The sequence below is a fragment of the Cololabis saira genome, chromosome 17, assembly GCF_033807715.1.
Source record: "Cololabis saira isolate AMF1-May2022 chromosome 17, fColSai1.1, whole genome shotgun sequence".
Lineage (NCBI taxonomy): Eukaryota > Metazoa > Chordata > Actinopteri > Beloniformes > Belonidae > Cololabis > Cololabis saira.
This window is the reverse complement of record NC_084603.1, coordinates 22,968,680-22,983,055: the sequence shown is the minus strand read 5'-3', so window position 1 is coordinate 22,983,055 and position 14,376 is coordinate 22,968,680. Positions and strand designations below refer to the sequence as shown.

Below are 14,376 nucleotides of genomic sequence, written 5' to 3'. Positions count from 1 at the left end.
AAAAACCATAAGCCAAACAGTGGAATTCAGGCAGTTTCTACCAACGTTTACAGAAACAGTTTCTGTTTCTACTATTAGTCAACTTTTAAATATTTCATGCTCTACATATAGCTACGCTTCCTTTCCTGCATGTGTTGTGTTGGGCGACCGAGTTTCTATCAAATCATGCAGTGTGTCAGATTGCACTATTGATTACCTACAAGTGTTAAGGGTGAACATTCTGCCTCTCCACCACCAAGACCCTTTTTTAAAGAAAAACAAATATGTCCAGAGTCAAAAAGAAGGAGCAATAAAAAAAGAAAAAAAATATACAGTATAGAACAAAAGTTTGGACACACCTTCTCATTCAAACATATACATATATATATATATATATATATATATATATATATATATATATACAGTATATATATATTATCTATATCTACATTATCTATTGTTTTCATGGTCTCGGGCTTTTGGGTACAGACTTATTTGTTTCCTCACCGTGTTTTCCTCCTTTGAATTTCTGTCTTGGTTTATTTGGGCTTTTTTGTTCTTGAAATTCTGTAGAATTCCCCTTTTATTTGAAAGTGCCTTCCCTGGGGTGTGGCTTCCTTTGTTGCTTCGGTGCGTCCTGATTATCTCAACCTGCTCCTTGTTAGCCTTGGAGTGTCTTGTTTGCTTGGTGTCTATATAAACTCCTGTCTGACACTGTTTCCCTGTTTGTCCTTCATCTTTTCTGCCCATTTCTCTGTCCATCTTCCTGCTTGTCTCGAGTTTTCAATTAAAATTAAGGGCATTGTTTATTAGTCCACTCTCCAGGTTTCCTGCGCTTGGTACCACAACTCCTGAAACAGTATGAACATGGAACATACCAGGTGGGGCTAAAACATTAACTTTCATTTGATGAAATGACCCCATTTGGTGTTAAATGATCACGTTACATAGCACACCTTCAAAAGGTACAGAAGCTAGACTACTTCTGCTCTTCCTGGTGTTAACCCGTTATCAATTAGGCTATGCAACAACAGCTGCGCCACCATGCCCCTACAGTTTTAGCTTTTAATGGGTCGGTATTTGCCTGTAGGGGGGTGAGCTGGGGCCAAAGGCAGTTGTGTGTCCAAACTGAACATTTACAAGAGAAGTCCTCCACCTAAACATACCCTCTTGAATGGCAAAAATGCCGTGAGATGCATTCCACGAGATGAACATTACCCAAATATTGCAGTTTTGTCTGTCCTTTCCCAATTCTGAATTCACAAAGAGATAACATGTATGTGTGTGTGTGTGTGTGTGTGTGTGTGTGTGTGTGTGTGTATATGGGAATTGTAAGGGGGGATATTTGTTTTCTAAAGAAAGCAAAGTGCTTGCACTAAGAACACGTCTGCTCATATGAGCTACCTTTTATTTGATCTGATTGGTCAGTTTTCCTCCTGGCACTTTGTGATAATTTGCGCAAAAATTTGTGTTTGACAAATAAGATGTGCATTTTCCAACAGCCCAGCAAATCTGTGGCTGTTTGTTTCAAAACATTTTAACGAACTATGACAGGACGTGAACAAAGTCTCCAATAAAACCTAATTTAATTTTAGTTCATTACAAGGACACTTAAAGTCAATTTGCAACAGAAACCTTGAAAGGGCTAACATTTTCATCTCAGGGGTGGCCTTGGCTTGCTCTCACGGTAGAAATCTTTTTCCTGGATTAGTGATGCTGATTCAAATCCAACTAATTCTATCTCTTTGTATGACTATTGAATTCATATTTAGCCACAGATAAGCTTTTCTTAAGTTGTTTTGTATTCCTAATTTGTTAAAAGCAGCATGTACTATAACCAAAGTATCTAAACAGTAAATGAGCTTATATTTTGACTCTTGGGTAATCTGGAAAGTAAACATATATTAAATAGGTATTGGCATGTTTTTGTTGCAATTAGCATATGTTAAGTTGAACAGTTAGATTTTATTTAACATGTGTAGTGAGCATTTGCACATTAAAAGTACAACCCGGTCCTTTTAAAACTTACCTGCTCTTGTAAATTTAATTTCTAGCAGATGAGGTTGATAATGTGGCAAATGTGTGTAAATTTTGGTGATGATATGATTATGTTAACATTATCTGATAGTATGATAGTAAACTGGGGTAAAAGAAAAAATCACAACAAAAAATGTGCTTCAAAAACTGAGAGGATGGTCATTTACAGGGGTCATTTTTCATTTTATTGGGTAAAATCATTTTTACATTCCGATAATAAATAATTAAATAACTGCTCTGAGTGAAACATCGGTCATTTGTGTAGCCTGGAGCATTATGAAAACCAGACATAATAATTTTACTTGAGGTGAGGGAAATGATGTGTTTTGCCCCTACTAGCAATCATCGGGACTTTCTGCCTGTTTCTGTGATGTTTACGTTCAATTAGGGATATCTCAGTCCATGTGACTGCTGTTGTAGGAAGAAGGTAAAGGCTGCCATTAGTTTTAGTTATATCGGCAACAAGTTGCATTGACATAGCAATTAAGCTTGGTGGCCTGGAACAAACAAAAACCCAGTGTGGGTTGAAAGATAAATAAACCTGGATTTTGTAGTAAACCAAGTAAAAATTCATACTGGTGTGGTGTTTCCTCAGTGGAAACAGTTGAAGGTACAAAAGGGACGTAAGAGTGACTCCTTCCTAGACATTTCCATCAACATTTTGATGGAAATGCAGTTCTCTTTGAATGTGTGATTTTCACTTGGCAAAACATGAGGAAAATTCTCTCTGCCAAAAAATGCCATCTCTGGTTTGCAGCTGACCTGTCTGGCTCACCTTTCATACTCACATCCTTCGGTAGTTAGCTGATACTGGACATCCATGTGATCTGAAGGTTTGGTTTTGGAGATGTGTTTTTTTGATTAGAAGGAAAAGGCTGGATACTTTCAACATTTCTCTCATTTTTGCAAATTTTCCAGGCATCATAAAATCCACCTTTAACAAGAACTGTGTACCTGTAGCGTGTGATGATCAGCTTCATCTATTTTATTCATCCAGTTTTGATTTATACTCATCCATTTCCTATGCCCGTTTTATCCTGTACAGGGCCAGGGGGGTCTGCTGGAGCCTATCCCAGCTCATTACAGGCGAGAGGCAGGTACACCCTGGACAGGTCTCCAGTCTATCACAGGGCCACACATACAGACAGACAACATGCACGCTCACACCTACGGGCAATTTAGAATAATCAACTAACCTAATATGCATGTTTTTGGGCTGTGGGAGGAAGCCGGAGCACCTGGAGGGAACCCACACAAGCATGAGGAGAAAACATGCTGCTGGGCCCGGGAGTAGAACCAGGAACCTTCTTGCTGTGAGGCAACAGTGCTAACCACTTAACCACATGCTGCCCTGATGATTTATGTTCATGCTTAGATAAACAGGGTGATGTCTACAGACGCCTATAGTACACTACACACATTGTGTTTACAGTACATATGTAAAACAGAAAAAGATTCATTTAGGTGATGTTCAGCACCGAAAAAGAATAACCAAATTCAACAAATGAGATCATGAATCCCCTTGCTGGCGCATACAGACAAAAATGACAGAAATAAATTGGAATATAATCACAAATGAATAACATATACCCCCTGAGATAACCGTGAAATAAAAAGAAAAAAGAAAACGAAAAACATTAAATTAGAAGAGTAAAAAGAAAAAAGAAAAGACACACTTGCAAAAATGTCTCCAATGTATATATATTATTTATTTATATTTTAATTCCCAAAGTATACAACAAATAGTTAGATGAGCTCATATAGCCACTGAATCTTTTGTAGCAAGCATAATTATCCCCACTACATGCCCCTCTCCCTCTCTCTCTCTCTCTCTCTCTCTCTCTCTCTCCCTCTCTCCCTCTCTCTCTCTCTCTCTCTCTCAAATACTTTAATTACTTGACTGATTACTGCTACTTAAATAAAATGTATATTAAGAAAGTGATTATAGTTTTTATGAAAATGTAAATGATCTCGTAAATATCTTGTGTACTTCTTTAATTTATCTTCGGTGGACATATTAAACATATTTTATTTTTACGATTTTTAAAAGTAAATCCCATCACACATTTAATGAAAGTGAAAGTAGTAAAGGGGAGAAAAAACATAATTCTTTTCAGCGTAGGGATCTATAAATAATATTCATTAATTCCTGAACTACATGTAAAGGTTGGAATTTAAAGAGAATGCCTCCTCCAAACAAAATACACAAAAGAGGAGAAACGAGTAATCTGCTTCTATTCTTTTGTTGACTCAGCAGGTACAATATTATATAAGAAAGTTGATCCACCGTATCAGCTTCCCTGCATTATATTCCACTATACTATGAACTGATAACGGATGCATGCATTTTTGTCATGCTTTGCATTTTTGCCATAAATTGATGCATAAAAGTTACAAACTGGTTCATAGAAACCCAACAGAAACCAAGTTATCAACTGTTTGGCACTCAAACTTTCCATGGAGGAGGATGCTCACAAATCTTTTCAATGCACTGGTCAGTTTTCTAAGAAAAGATAGATATAAAGCAGAAAATGACTGCATGTTATCTGGAAATGAATGCCATTGACTTCAGTAGGAGACGATGTGTTTATCCCTGTGATGGACTGGTGAACTGTCCAGCGCTGCTGCACTGCCCACCGCAATGGCCCTTAAAATGACGAAGCATGTGTAGACGATGGATTGATAATGTCATTACTTTTGCCTAAATTTGGATTTATAGTCATTAGCACATTTATACGACCTCCTACTTTGACTGTAACTCTATTACTGTTCAAAACAAAAGCGACCAGTCATTTTAAAGGGGGTTGTTCTAGGATGCATTGACTGAGTATTGTGTTTTCTAAATGTGTCATTTTGCCATTTTGTGTTTGGAAGTTTTCAATCATCTCCATTGATTGCACAGCGCGTGTGGCGCTTTGGGTTGAGTCTTTTGTAACTCGCAAGATAGGAAAAGCAATTTTCCTCCTGCAACTAATACATTCCTGTCACCATAAACTGCCAAGTCAAACAATTATTTAAGCTGACTGCCACCTGAGCAATCCCTGTCATCTTTAAACATGATAGTAGCGGCTGTGTTGCTTCAGGCAATATGCTGCTTCAGGGCCCAGTGATTCTCAATACATAATGTTACCAAACTGGGATCACTTGGTTTACCTTATCGAAAAGCCAGATAAAATCAGCCATGACCTTAAGCTATAACTCTTCCATCTTGAAGTGGCACAGTTGCAAGTAGACTGCCTTTACGATGATTAGTAAAGCATTTGTTCAATTTGAATTTGAATTTTGTGATTTCCAAACAGAAAAAGCATAAATTTGTTTTCATAAACTAATCAAAAATACAATGAGCCTACCTCACACTGACAGCTATTAAACTAATTAATCACATGCAAAACTATCAAACACCATTCAGCACCCACTTTGTCTCTTTGATTAAATGTGAGTGATAAAATATCATATAGTTGTGTGAGTGTTTCCAACAGAGAACAATGTAGAGACATGAAAAATCAAGCATCGTCAGTGTGCTTGAGTATAAAGCTGATGGCAGCCCTGTATTTGCGGCTTAAAATGCACTTTTGGAACCAAAACTAAATTTGAAGTGCTGAGGAAGTGCTGAGAGGATATGTTGATGTGATGCATTATGGTCCCAAAGCACAAATGATTTATGAAAAAAAAGGCTGCACAAAAAAAAACTGGGATTTCACTGAATTATTTCTACAGAGAGGGTGAAACCTGAATACTGTCTGTGCGCTAAAATATAAAATACAGACAAAAGAGCGCAACAATCGTATATATACCTCAGAATGTACAGTAAAACCTAAAAAGAAATACTCTGGCAGATACTCTCCTGCTGGTCTCATGGAAGGTTTCACCTTACAGTATATCCAACATCCTGCTGTTGAGACTCTAACGTTATAACAGTAAGTAGGAGGAAGAAGTCCAGGCGACTAGTAAACATCAAAGCCACCATCCCAAAAAGATGCAGAAGAACATCAGGAAGATGCACCCCACTGGTGAACTGCTACATGAATGTCTGAGGCAAGCACAGTCCTATGAAGATGGAGAGAAAGAGGGAGAACCGTCCATCGTGTACAGCACGTACCACCAGCAGACTGAATGAGTGGTGAATATTGAGAGGGGCTACCAGTGGCTAGAAAAAGCTGGTCAGAAAGATAGCACAGAGGCACGACACATGGCAGCACAAGGACAGCCTGTCGGCACAGGAGCAATAGAGACCAGAGTCTAGCTCAACAGACAAGACACCAGACGCAGGGGGTGCAAAGATGGTCCCAAGACAATCCAGTACAGCAGGGTTTATGAGGCAGCAGACATGCAACACAATAATGAGGTCGGTGGAACAGTGTAGAAGAACATCTGGGAGAAGTATGAGTTGGTTGTCAAAAGAGGAGATAGCGCCAAGGATGGTAGAGAATTTGAGAATTAAGAATGAATGAGAAAACTAAGATTCCATGAGAGACAAAGCAACTAGACATTCAGTACTTTTATATGCACAGTTTAGCAGTTCCTCAACAAGGTAATTTAAACTGAATCCTGTCTTTGGACATGCATGAGATGGAAATGTGCAGGTAAATACCTGCCAATGTAAGTTATGGGGGGCAATAGCTGGCGATAGTGCTTTTCTTAAGTTTAGTAGGTTTTATTTGTGTTTGTTTGTTTCTTCTTCTTCACTGTATCCCTCTGAATCAGCTTCTTCCAGGTCAAAGTCTGGTGCAGGAGCTGCAGAGCATGTGCCGGGGGCATACAGTAGGCCAGTTTCAGTCTAACAGTTACATACAGGATTCAAGGATCATTGTGAGTGCACATCTCCAGTAATTTAAGGCATTTGCGGGTAAGAGTCTTTTGAGAAATTGTCTCGAGTCACTTTTTGTCTCTTACCTTACTTAATATGACAGCTGTGTTGCATAGTGTGATATTATATAATGACTTAAACATGGACTCCACTCCATATAGTATTATTAAGTACTGTAGTATTTTTGGTTGGAAAAAATATGAAAAAAATTATCAACATTAAGCTTCACACAGAAACATTAAAAAAACAAGACTAGGTCAGAGGAGCAACAATGAGATGATGACATGCGTTGGTGCATTACACAGGATGAACTTTTTATCTTGCATCAAAGCTCATAGCCTCTCTGACAACACAAACACATTAAGGTTTGTTGTGGTTTTGGTTTTTTTTCTTTCTGTTTTCTTTTGAAAGTCTGGGTCTTTGTGTTTAGTTATTGGTGTGACTTCCCCTGTTCCTATCTGCCCTGATTGTTTGCACCTGTGTCTTGTGAAGTCCTGTGAGTATACAGTATTTCCTCAGGTCTTTTCCTTCCTCCCTGCTGGTTCATATTGTTTCTTCCTGTGTCCCTATCGGACTGTGTTTCAATTTCTGTTTTTTGACATTCGTGTTTCTGCCTGTCTGATAGGTTCTCTGCCTGCTTGTTTTTTTTTAGGGGCCTTTTAGTTTTTGAAGGACTTCTTTTTTTTGGCTTTAGATATCTGCCTAGGCAGCACTTTTTGCTTAATAAAATACTTGTAGTTTGGAACTCCTGCCACCTCAGCCTCCTGCATTGGGTCCTTCATTCCCTGACATCTTGACAAGCATCAACGAAAGCTGCGGTTACAGCTACTGTTAGGTTTAGTATAAAAACTTGAGTACATAAGCCGAAACACCATTTTCAGATTTAGTCATTTGTCAAAGTGTGATGGGTAGTCATCGAAAGCTAACTGTAGAGTGTCTGATCAGACAATTTTAACTCAATATTCAAAGTTTATGTTAAATAAAAGATAACTGATTAATAAAATGCAATGCCTCAAAGTCACTTCTGGGGATCAGTGTCTGTAAATAACGGCACAACACAGACTTTGCCTATCCAGTGTGGATGTGCTGAGCTGTATGTGCCTGTCACAACCATGAGAGCCATAACAAAAATGTATAACATGTAGTTGTGATGTAACTGCCCAGTATGGATATACTGAGACTTGATGCTAGACATTAACCTTCATTTGCTAGCTGTGAATGGTAAATTCCCACAATAACAATCTTTAATTTACCAGAATGTCTTTTGCCATCAATGAAGTTGAATCAAAAAGTGACAAATTAAGACAATAGATATCACAATTGCTCAAGCTATTCTTACAAAATGGTTAGAACTTAAGTAAAAGGGAACATCCTCCTCAGCTGTGGCCACAACCGAAAGCTAAAGCTCCAGAGAATCTTATGAAGTGCACCGTGGCAACTTCTGCCAGCATCTTACAATCACATCAGTGGGTAGTACACCCCTAAAGGCTTGAGACAGGCAGGATTAATGAACAGGTGTTTAGTGCTGACACCTCGGGGGACAAGCAGGTTGAGGGCGAGACTGGCTGGTAGGAAAAAAGGAAAAAAAAAAGAAAAGACATTTTAATGTGGCTTTGCACCACTACAGCAGAAATTCTAAAATTGAAATGGAATAAAAGAGAGAGCCCTAGAGAGTGAAATCAGACACTAAAATGAGCATTAGTTGAGAATTAAGAAATGGAAAATTACAAGAAAATAAACTTTTTAATGCAAAGTATACAACAGATTAAATAATTTGTAATTTTCAGAAATCTTAATATGAATCAAAACCCCTTTTATCGAGCAAATTGAAATTTGTTTTGACTAGATGGCTTTAGAAGGTTATACATTACCTTCAATTACATCCAAATTTACAGTAAAATCTCAAAAGAAATGCAGTTCTGGGGATAAATATTAATAAATATATAAGTGAGAAATTATCAGAGGGACAAAAGAACATTAAAACTTTTTTTCCTTTGCCTTATCTGAGCCCTTCAACAGTGGGAGCTCTTTTAAATGCACTTTTCATCATTCTGTAGCAGAGCAGTATTCTGGTCAAACACCTCTGTGAATTGGGAATCCATTCCATTTGATTTTATGGATCAAAGAGTTTCTGTGCAACCAACACTGGCATGTTAAATGGAATGGCTGTCTATGTAATGAGCCAGTTTTAAGGACAGGTGTCCCCAGGGCCATTTCACGACCCCCCCTTTTTTATTGTATGTTAAGCAATGAAATTATGTGCATCAATAACAATCTGATTAAGCATGTTGACAATACGACATAGGAGGCCTGTCTGATTTCCAGACAGTCACAGCAAAAAGACAATGTTACAAAATAGATTAGTTTGACTCTTGCCACCACAGAAGAAATACTAAAAAAGAGGGATTTACTCAGTGGCTGAAGCAACAGCCGGCCTCGTCAACGGGTGGCTACTCTTAAAACACATTTGTAATAGCAAGACAATGTTTGTGATCACTACTTTCCTCTCGTGGTATAAGGACATAATCATAGCATCATTTAGCAATTGCACAAGGGATATGTAGTCAATAAATACGCTCATTACTCTCTTTGGCTTTAGCACAGTGCCCTGTTTTGGTCAGCTATCTGTGAGGAGCTTGTAAAAATGGTCAATCAGGAGCTCAGAATCATTTGGCTGCGAAAAACTCCCCGATCACCACCTGGCATGCACACTAAGACTTCTGCCTTCAAGGGAGAGGGATCTGCATCCCCTGAGCCTGGGATCTGCTGCAGCAGCTGTTTACAGAGATGACCAACATAGACATATCAAGGCTCTAGCTCTCACATGAGGCAAAGGACCAAAATATAGATGTACCTCGCCAACGTCCTCAGCCACGTGTTTTTGTAAGTATACTTAATTAGTTTACTTTCTGCCCCCCTGATTATTACAAATCCTAAATCTTTGTAGCATCGTTCTATTCAAATTCAGGACAGACAACTGCAAGAAACATGCATCAATAGTACATGCAGTTAAGAAGCATGAATTTGAAAGGGAATTTGTGGAGTTTGTTTTATTCCCATGCTCGAGTCCAATCAATGTCATTACTCTTAAAGTCAGAGACCAAGGGGGTTATGACTCCTGGCTTTGATGTCTTAGACAATCTCAGAAATTGCAAGATAGTTGGAAGACAGATTTGAGCTCTTACACGATGAAATTCCTTATCAAATCTCAACTTCAGAAGATCTACCGCTGGCGCTTTCACCTTTACCTTCAACATTTTTCTCATTTTACTCCCTGAGGAATTTGACATCTTGGCCAAATCACAGGCAACGTCTTGAAGTGAAAATTTGATAGAACTGTCCTAGACCTCAGGAGTGAGGTAATTTTCCTTCAAATGTCTCTTTAAGATTGAATTTATTATCAGTCATTTACATCTAATATAGCCTGAGCTGTAACATCTAGTCATAAAATCCCATTAATTTAAACTCTGCAGTTCCGCTTGTACTTTCGGAACCACAGACTAGAGTTCAGACTACATAAATTTCAAATGTTGACTGGCTGCACTGACAAGCCCATCAGAAATGATCCAGTGAACAGTGTTATGCGGTAGAAAGGGCTATTGACGGTAAAGACATCCTGAACCAACCACATATTTCACTATCCATCCACAAATCAGATTTTATGAGGTGCATATCTGTTTTTTTCCCCTGATGATGCATCAACAAAACAAAAAGTGCGTGATTATGATATGCACTGCAAAACAGACAATGAACCGGATTAAAAAAAAGCAATTAAAGACTGAATTATGTAACCTATCCAATATTGACACGCCTAGAAATATGTGCATATTTGCAGTTTTACTGAGCCATAAAAATCTTTAGATGTGGCCCCAAATTACTGTCTCTGGCATGCACTATTTTGCCCAGCAGATTAAGATCATTCAAATCACCTGGAGTGAAAAATGCAGAGGAACTCATGTCTTTTGCACAAGACTGTTAGTAGTTTTAAGATCTTTGTACCTGATAAATCCTGGTGCTCGCAAACATGTTTGCAAGCTGTATACTGTATAGTGTGAGATAAAATCTCCCTGGCTTTGTCTTTGTGATGATAAAATGGTTGTGTACCAGCAGTGTGTGTGTGCGTGTGTGTGTGTGTGTGTGTGTGGGTGTGTGTGTGCGTGCGTGTGTGCATGCGTGTGTGTGTGCGTGTGTGTGTGTGAGGGTTATGTGTATAGATGCATATCTTGTCATCTATTTAAGTTGTGCTCAATCCTTTTGGGGCTGTTTTTGAATTGTAAAGCCTGGAATCACTTTGACATCAAACAGACAGCAACACTGTATTATTCATTCATGTAATTAGACAACTCTCAACTATGTATGAGATAAATGTCAATAACAAAAATATGTTTCATCTGCTAAAAGGTCTGACAGAGTCTCGACAGTGTCTCATCAGCATCGCATTAGGGGCCAGATCGGACTCAGTCCTTTAAATTGGAGCGACTACACCTTCCTGGGAGACATTACTTGATTATTTCATAAATAATTAATGTGTTGTGATTGCTGCCAAAATGCCTGCGCCTTCCCACAGCTGGTGTCAAGTCAAATTTACGTGCAAGGTTAACTGTGAATTTAAAGTCCATGTCACAAACAGTTTGTTGATTCTACTCTGTTAAATGTTAAATGATTCTTCACCGCGAGCGCACGGTCAGAATCATCCTGCAGGCGCACGACGCACGCGATTGTGCTGAAAACATTCATAACTTCCACCGTTCATTTACAGAGTAATCGAAAACACGACCATGAATGCAAATAGACAAATATGTTGCTCAGTGGAAAACTATCTGTTAGATGGAAAATATAGGAGCAAAACCTCCTCCTGCGCACTGCAACAGCCGTGCGTAAAAATGTAGTGCTGTTATGGAAGAAACGTGTTAAGTTGTTCAGTTTCAAAGAAACGTGGACCATAACTGGGGTTTGAATGAGTGTTCTTTTACAACCTTGCTGTTGTGATGAAGTGCGTGTTTGTCAAACTGAAACTCACACTGCTGTTGTGTCCGGACCAGTGCACCATCGCCTGGTTGTGTGCCGAGTCTCCCGACAGAGCAAAAGTGGAAGTGTCCAAATTAGGCTCACTTTGCTTCGGGTTTGACCCTCGGGCTTCCTCCCCAGTACGACGGTACTCAACTCTGGAGTTGGAAACACCTTGGACAGTCTCCACGAACCTCTCCCTGGAATGCGCTTCTTCTCTGCCTATATTCATATCCACGTTTCCGCTCAATGATGCACTCCTTTTTATCTTCTTAGCCTTGACGGAGACCGTGCGCTCTGGAATCACGGTCGCTGCAGGTCGCTCCTCGGAAATGTTTTCACACTTTCCAACAGGTATTTTGAGACCACTTTGATAGTTTGCTTTGATGCCGACTGGTGTCTTTTTTCCATTCGGTATGTGATGTCCAAAGCTCGTTTTCAGCGCCGCTCCCGGTTCCAATCTGCTTAAAACTTCGGAGCTTTTGTTGACTTTTTGTTTGACTTGGACACCCGGGGATTCTCCGGTCTCGCGTACCTCCAGTGGTGTTTCCTCAGAGTGGTGAAATCCCGCGACTGATCTTGGTAAACTTACCTCCGCTTGAGCGTTATGTTTGGGGTGAAAGGCAAAGAGCGACGCGCAAGACAAAAGAAAAAAACTCCAAAATGACCAAAGAACCATTGTGCTTTTTCCAACCTGACAGTCCAGCAATAGAGGGAAAATATGGTGCAGCAGAGCTGTTCAACTTCTGAAATATTCAGGGGGTCATTTTTTTTTACATGCAAGAAAGCGTTCAGCAGCTCCAGTAGCGTCTAGGAATTTGTGAAAGTGAGGGCCAGTTGGGGAGGCGCTGCGCACCAGACGAGCGCAACGGTGGAGTAAAGGCTGATTTATGGTTCCGCGTTACACCGACGCAGACCCTACGGCGTAAGCTCTGCGTCGATTTAACGCGGAACCATAATTCAGGCTTTAACTGCAGGAGCTGCTAGACTCCAGCTCGTGAGTGCGTTTGAGAGAAGAGGGGAGGGAGGTGGGGAATCATTTTGGAATTATTTCACGATCTACATTTTTTACTGCGAGAACGGATGTTTTATTGACCTGTTTTATGAATCTGTAGAAAAGTTATCCAGAGCAGCGCTTGATGTGAGCTGCTCACGGCAAAAGTAATTTAGTTTTTGCATTACACCGTTCACTCTGTGGTAAGATTTTTGCCTCTGAAATGGCAGCTCTGGAGGGGAAAAAAACAAATAAAAAAATATATATATAATTTACTATAGCGTCAATCAACAGCGGATTCACCTGCGCTTGTACGTAAGAGAACATTTAAAATAAATTACCCTTGACTTCTGATAGGTATCCAGACTGTTGTTATTGTTCAAAGCTGCTGTCAAGTAGGTGCAGCATTTATAAGAATGCTATTCATGGAACTAAACACTAAACACAGGCTTTCTGCACACCATCTCAGGAAAACGAGAAACCTTGAATGTATCCTTTTAAAATCTTTTTTTTCATGATGTGTTGCCAATAAGGCAACATTCTTCCAAGAACCTTTTTAATATAGGCACATTCACATTTTGTATAATTAATTGACATTTAAAATGCACATTTGGAAAGTTGAGTGTCCTCTAAAATCGATTTGCTATTTGAAAGGAATTTGCTTTAATTGCTGGAGCCAAGAGAATTCTGAAAGACAACTCGTGCTGATAAAGATCTCCATCTCTCAGTTGGTAGAAGGAAAAAAGGTATTTTTTTTCCATTCGCAAGATTTATTATGATGCCTTGTAATGAGGATCTAAAACTTGTACACACTACATAAGTTTGCATCAGATGCAAGACAGCTGCACAAGGGAGAACTAAAGAAAATAAATTCCATCCTCGTCAAGGACAAAAGTAACATCAAAAATGTAAGAGAAATAATTGAACCGCTTTACTGTGTGTTACAGACTTTTTGTGGAGAATGGTGTCATTTTAAGGTTTAACCAAAATGTAGAACAGTGCAAAGTACTCCTGAATGTTTATTTATAAGGCACATTTTAGAAAGCACTTCCTCTTTCTTTGATCATTTTTAAAGATTTTCGTATATTCAAAATTCAGGTCTGGAGTTTGTTACCATCATGTTAGTGTGCATTTGTTATGCAGAGGACCGAGCTCGCAGACAAAGGAACAAATGAAGGCAGGTAAGTTTACTTAAAACAAGACAAATTAGGTGCTCTCTTTAAAAAAATAGATAAATAAAAGCTATTATAAAAAAATTATGACATTCTTTGGTTAAAACACCACATACGCACAGTAGAAATCATTTCCAAGGTCTTATACTTATGTTAATAGGTGCAGGATTAAGTGGTGGAGAGGTGGAGGTCAGGTGAGCCACTCAACTCCACTTCAGTATATTGTTTTATTTAAATCTAGCCACTTCCAATATACAGTAAATACAGCATTATGTGAACTTGGATTGAGATACAGATGTCGAAGCTGGATAATTCTACTCTCTTTTGCAAATAGGAACTGTTGATCGAAAGACTTATTTTCAGACTTAAAGAGCCACAAA

General features: G+C 39.0%; 1 protein-coding gene across 1 annotated transcript in view; it reads right to left on the bottom strand.

The window, feature by feature from the left end:
- Positions 1–12,618, bottom strand: part of sorcs3b (sortilin related VPS10 domain containing receptor 3b) — a 61,226-nt gene extending 48,608 nt beyond the window's left edge. Inside the window, exon 1 of the mRNA XM_061745840.1 lies at positions 11,844–12,618. Within this exon, the coding sequence (XP_061601824.1) occupies positions 11,844–12,509 (666 nt within the window). The 5' untranslated portion in view covers positions 12,510–12,618. The remainder of the gene's footprint in view (positions 1–11,843) is intronic.
- Positions 12,619–14,376: the final 1,758 nt, after the last annotated feature.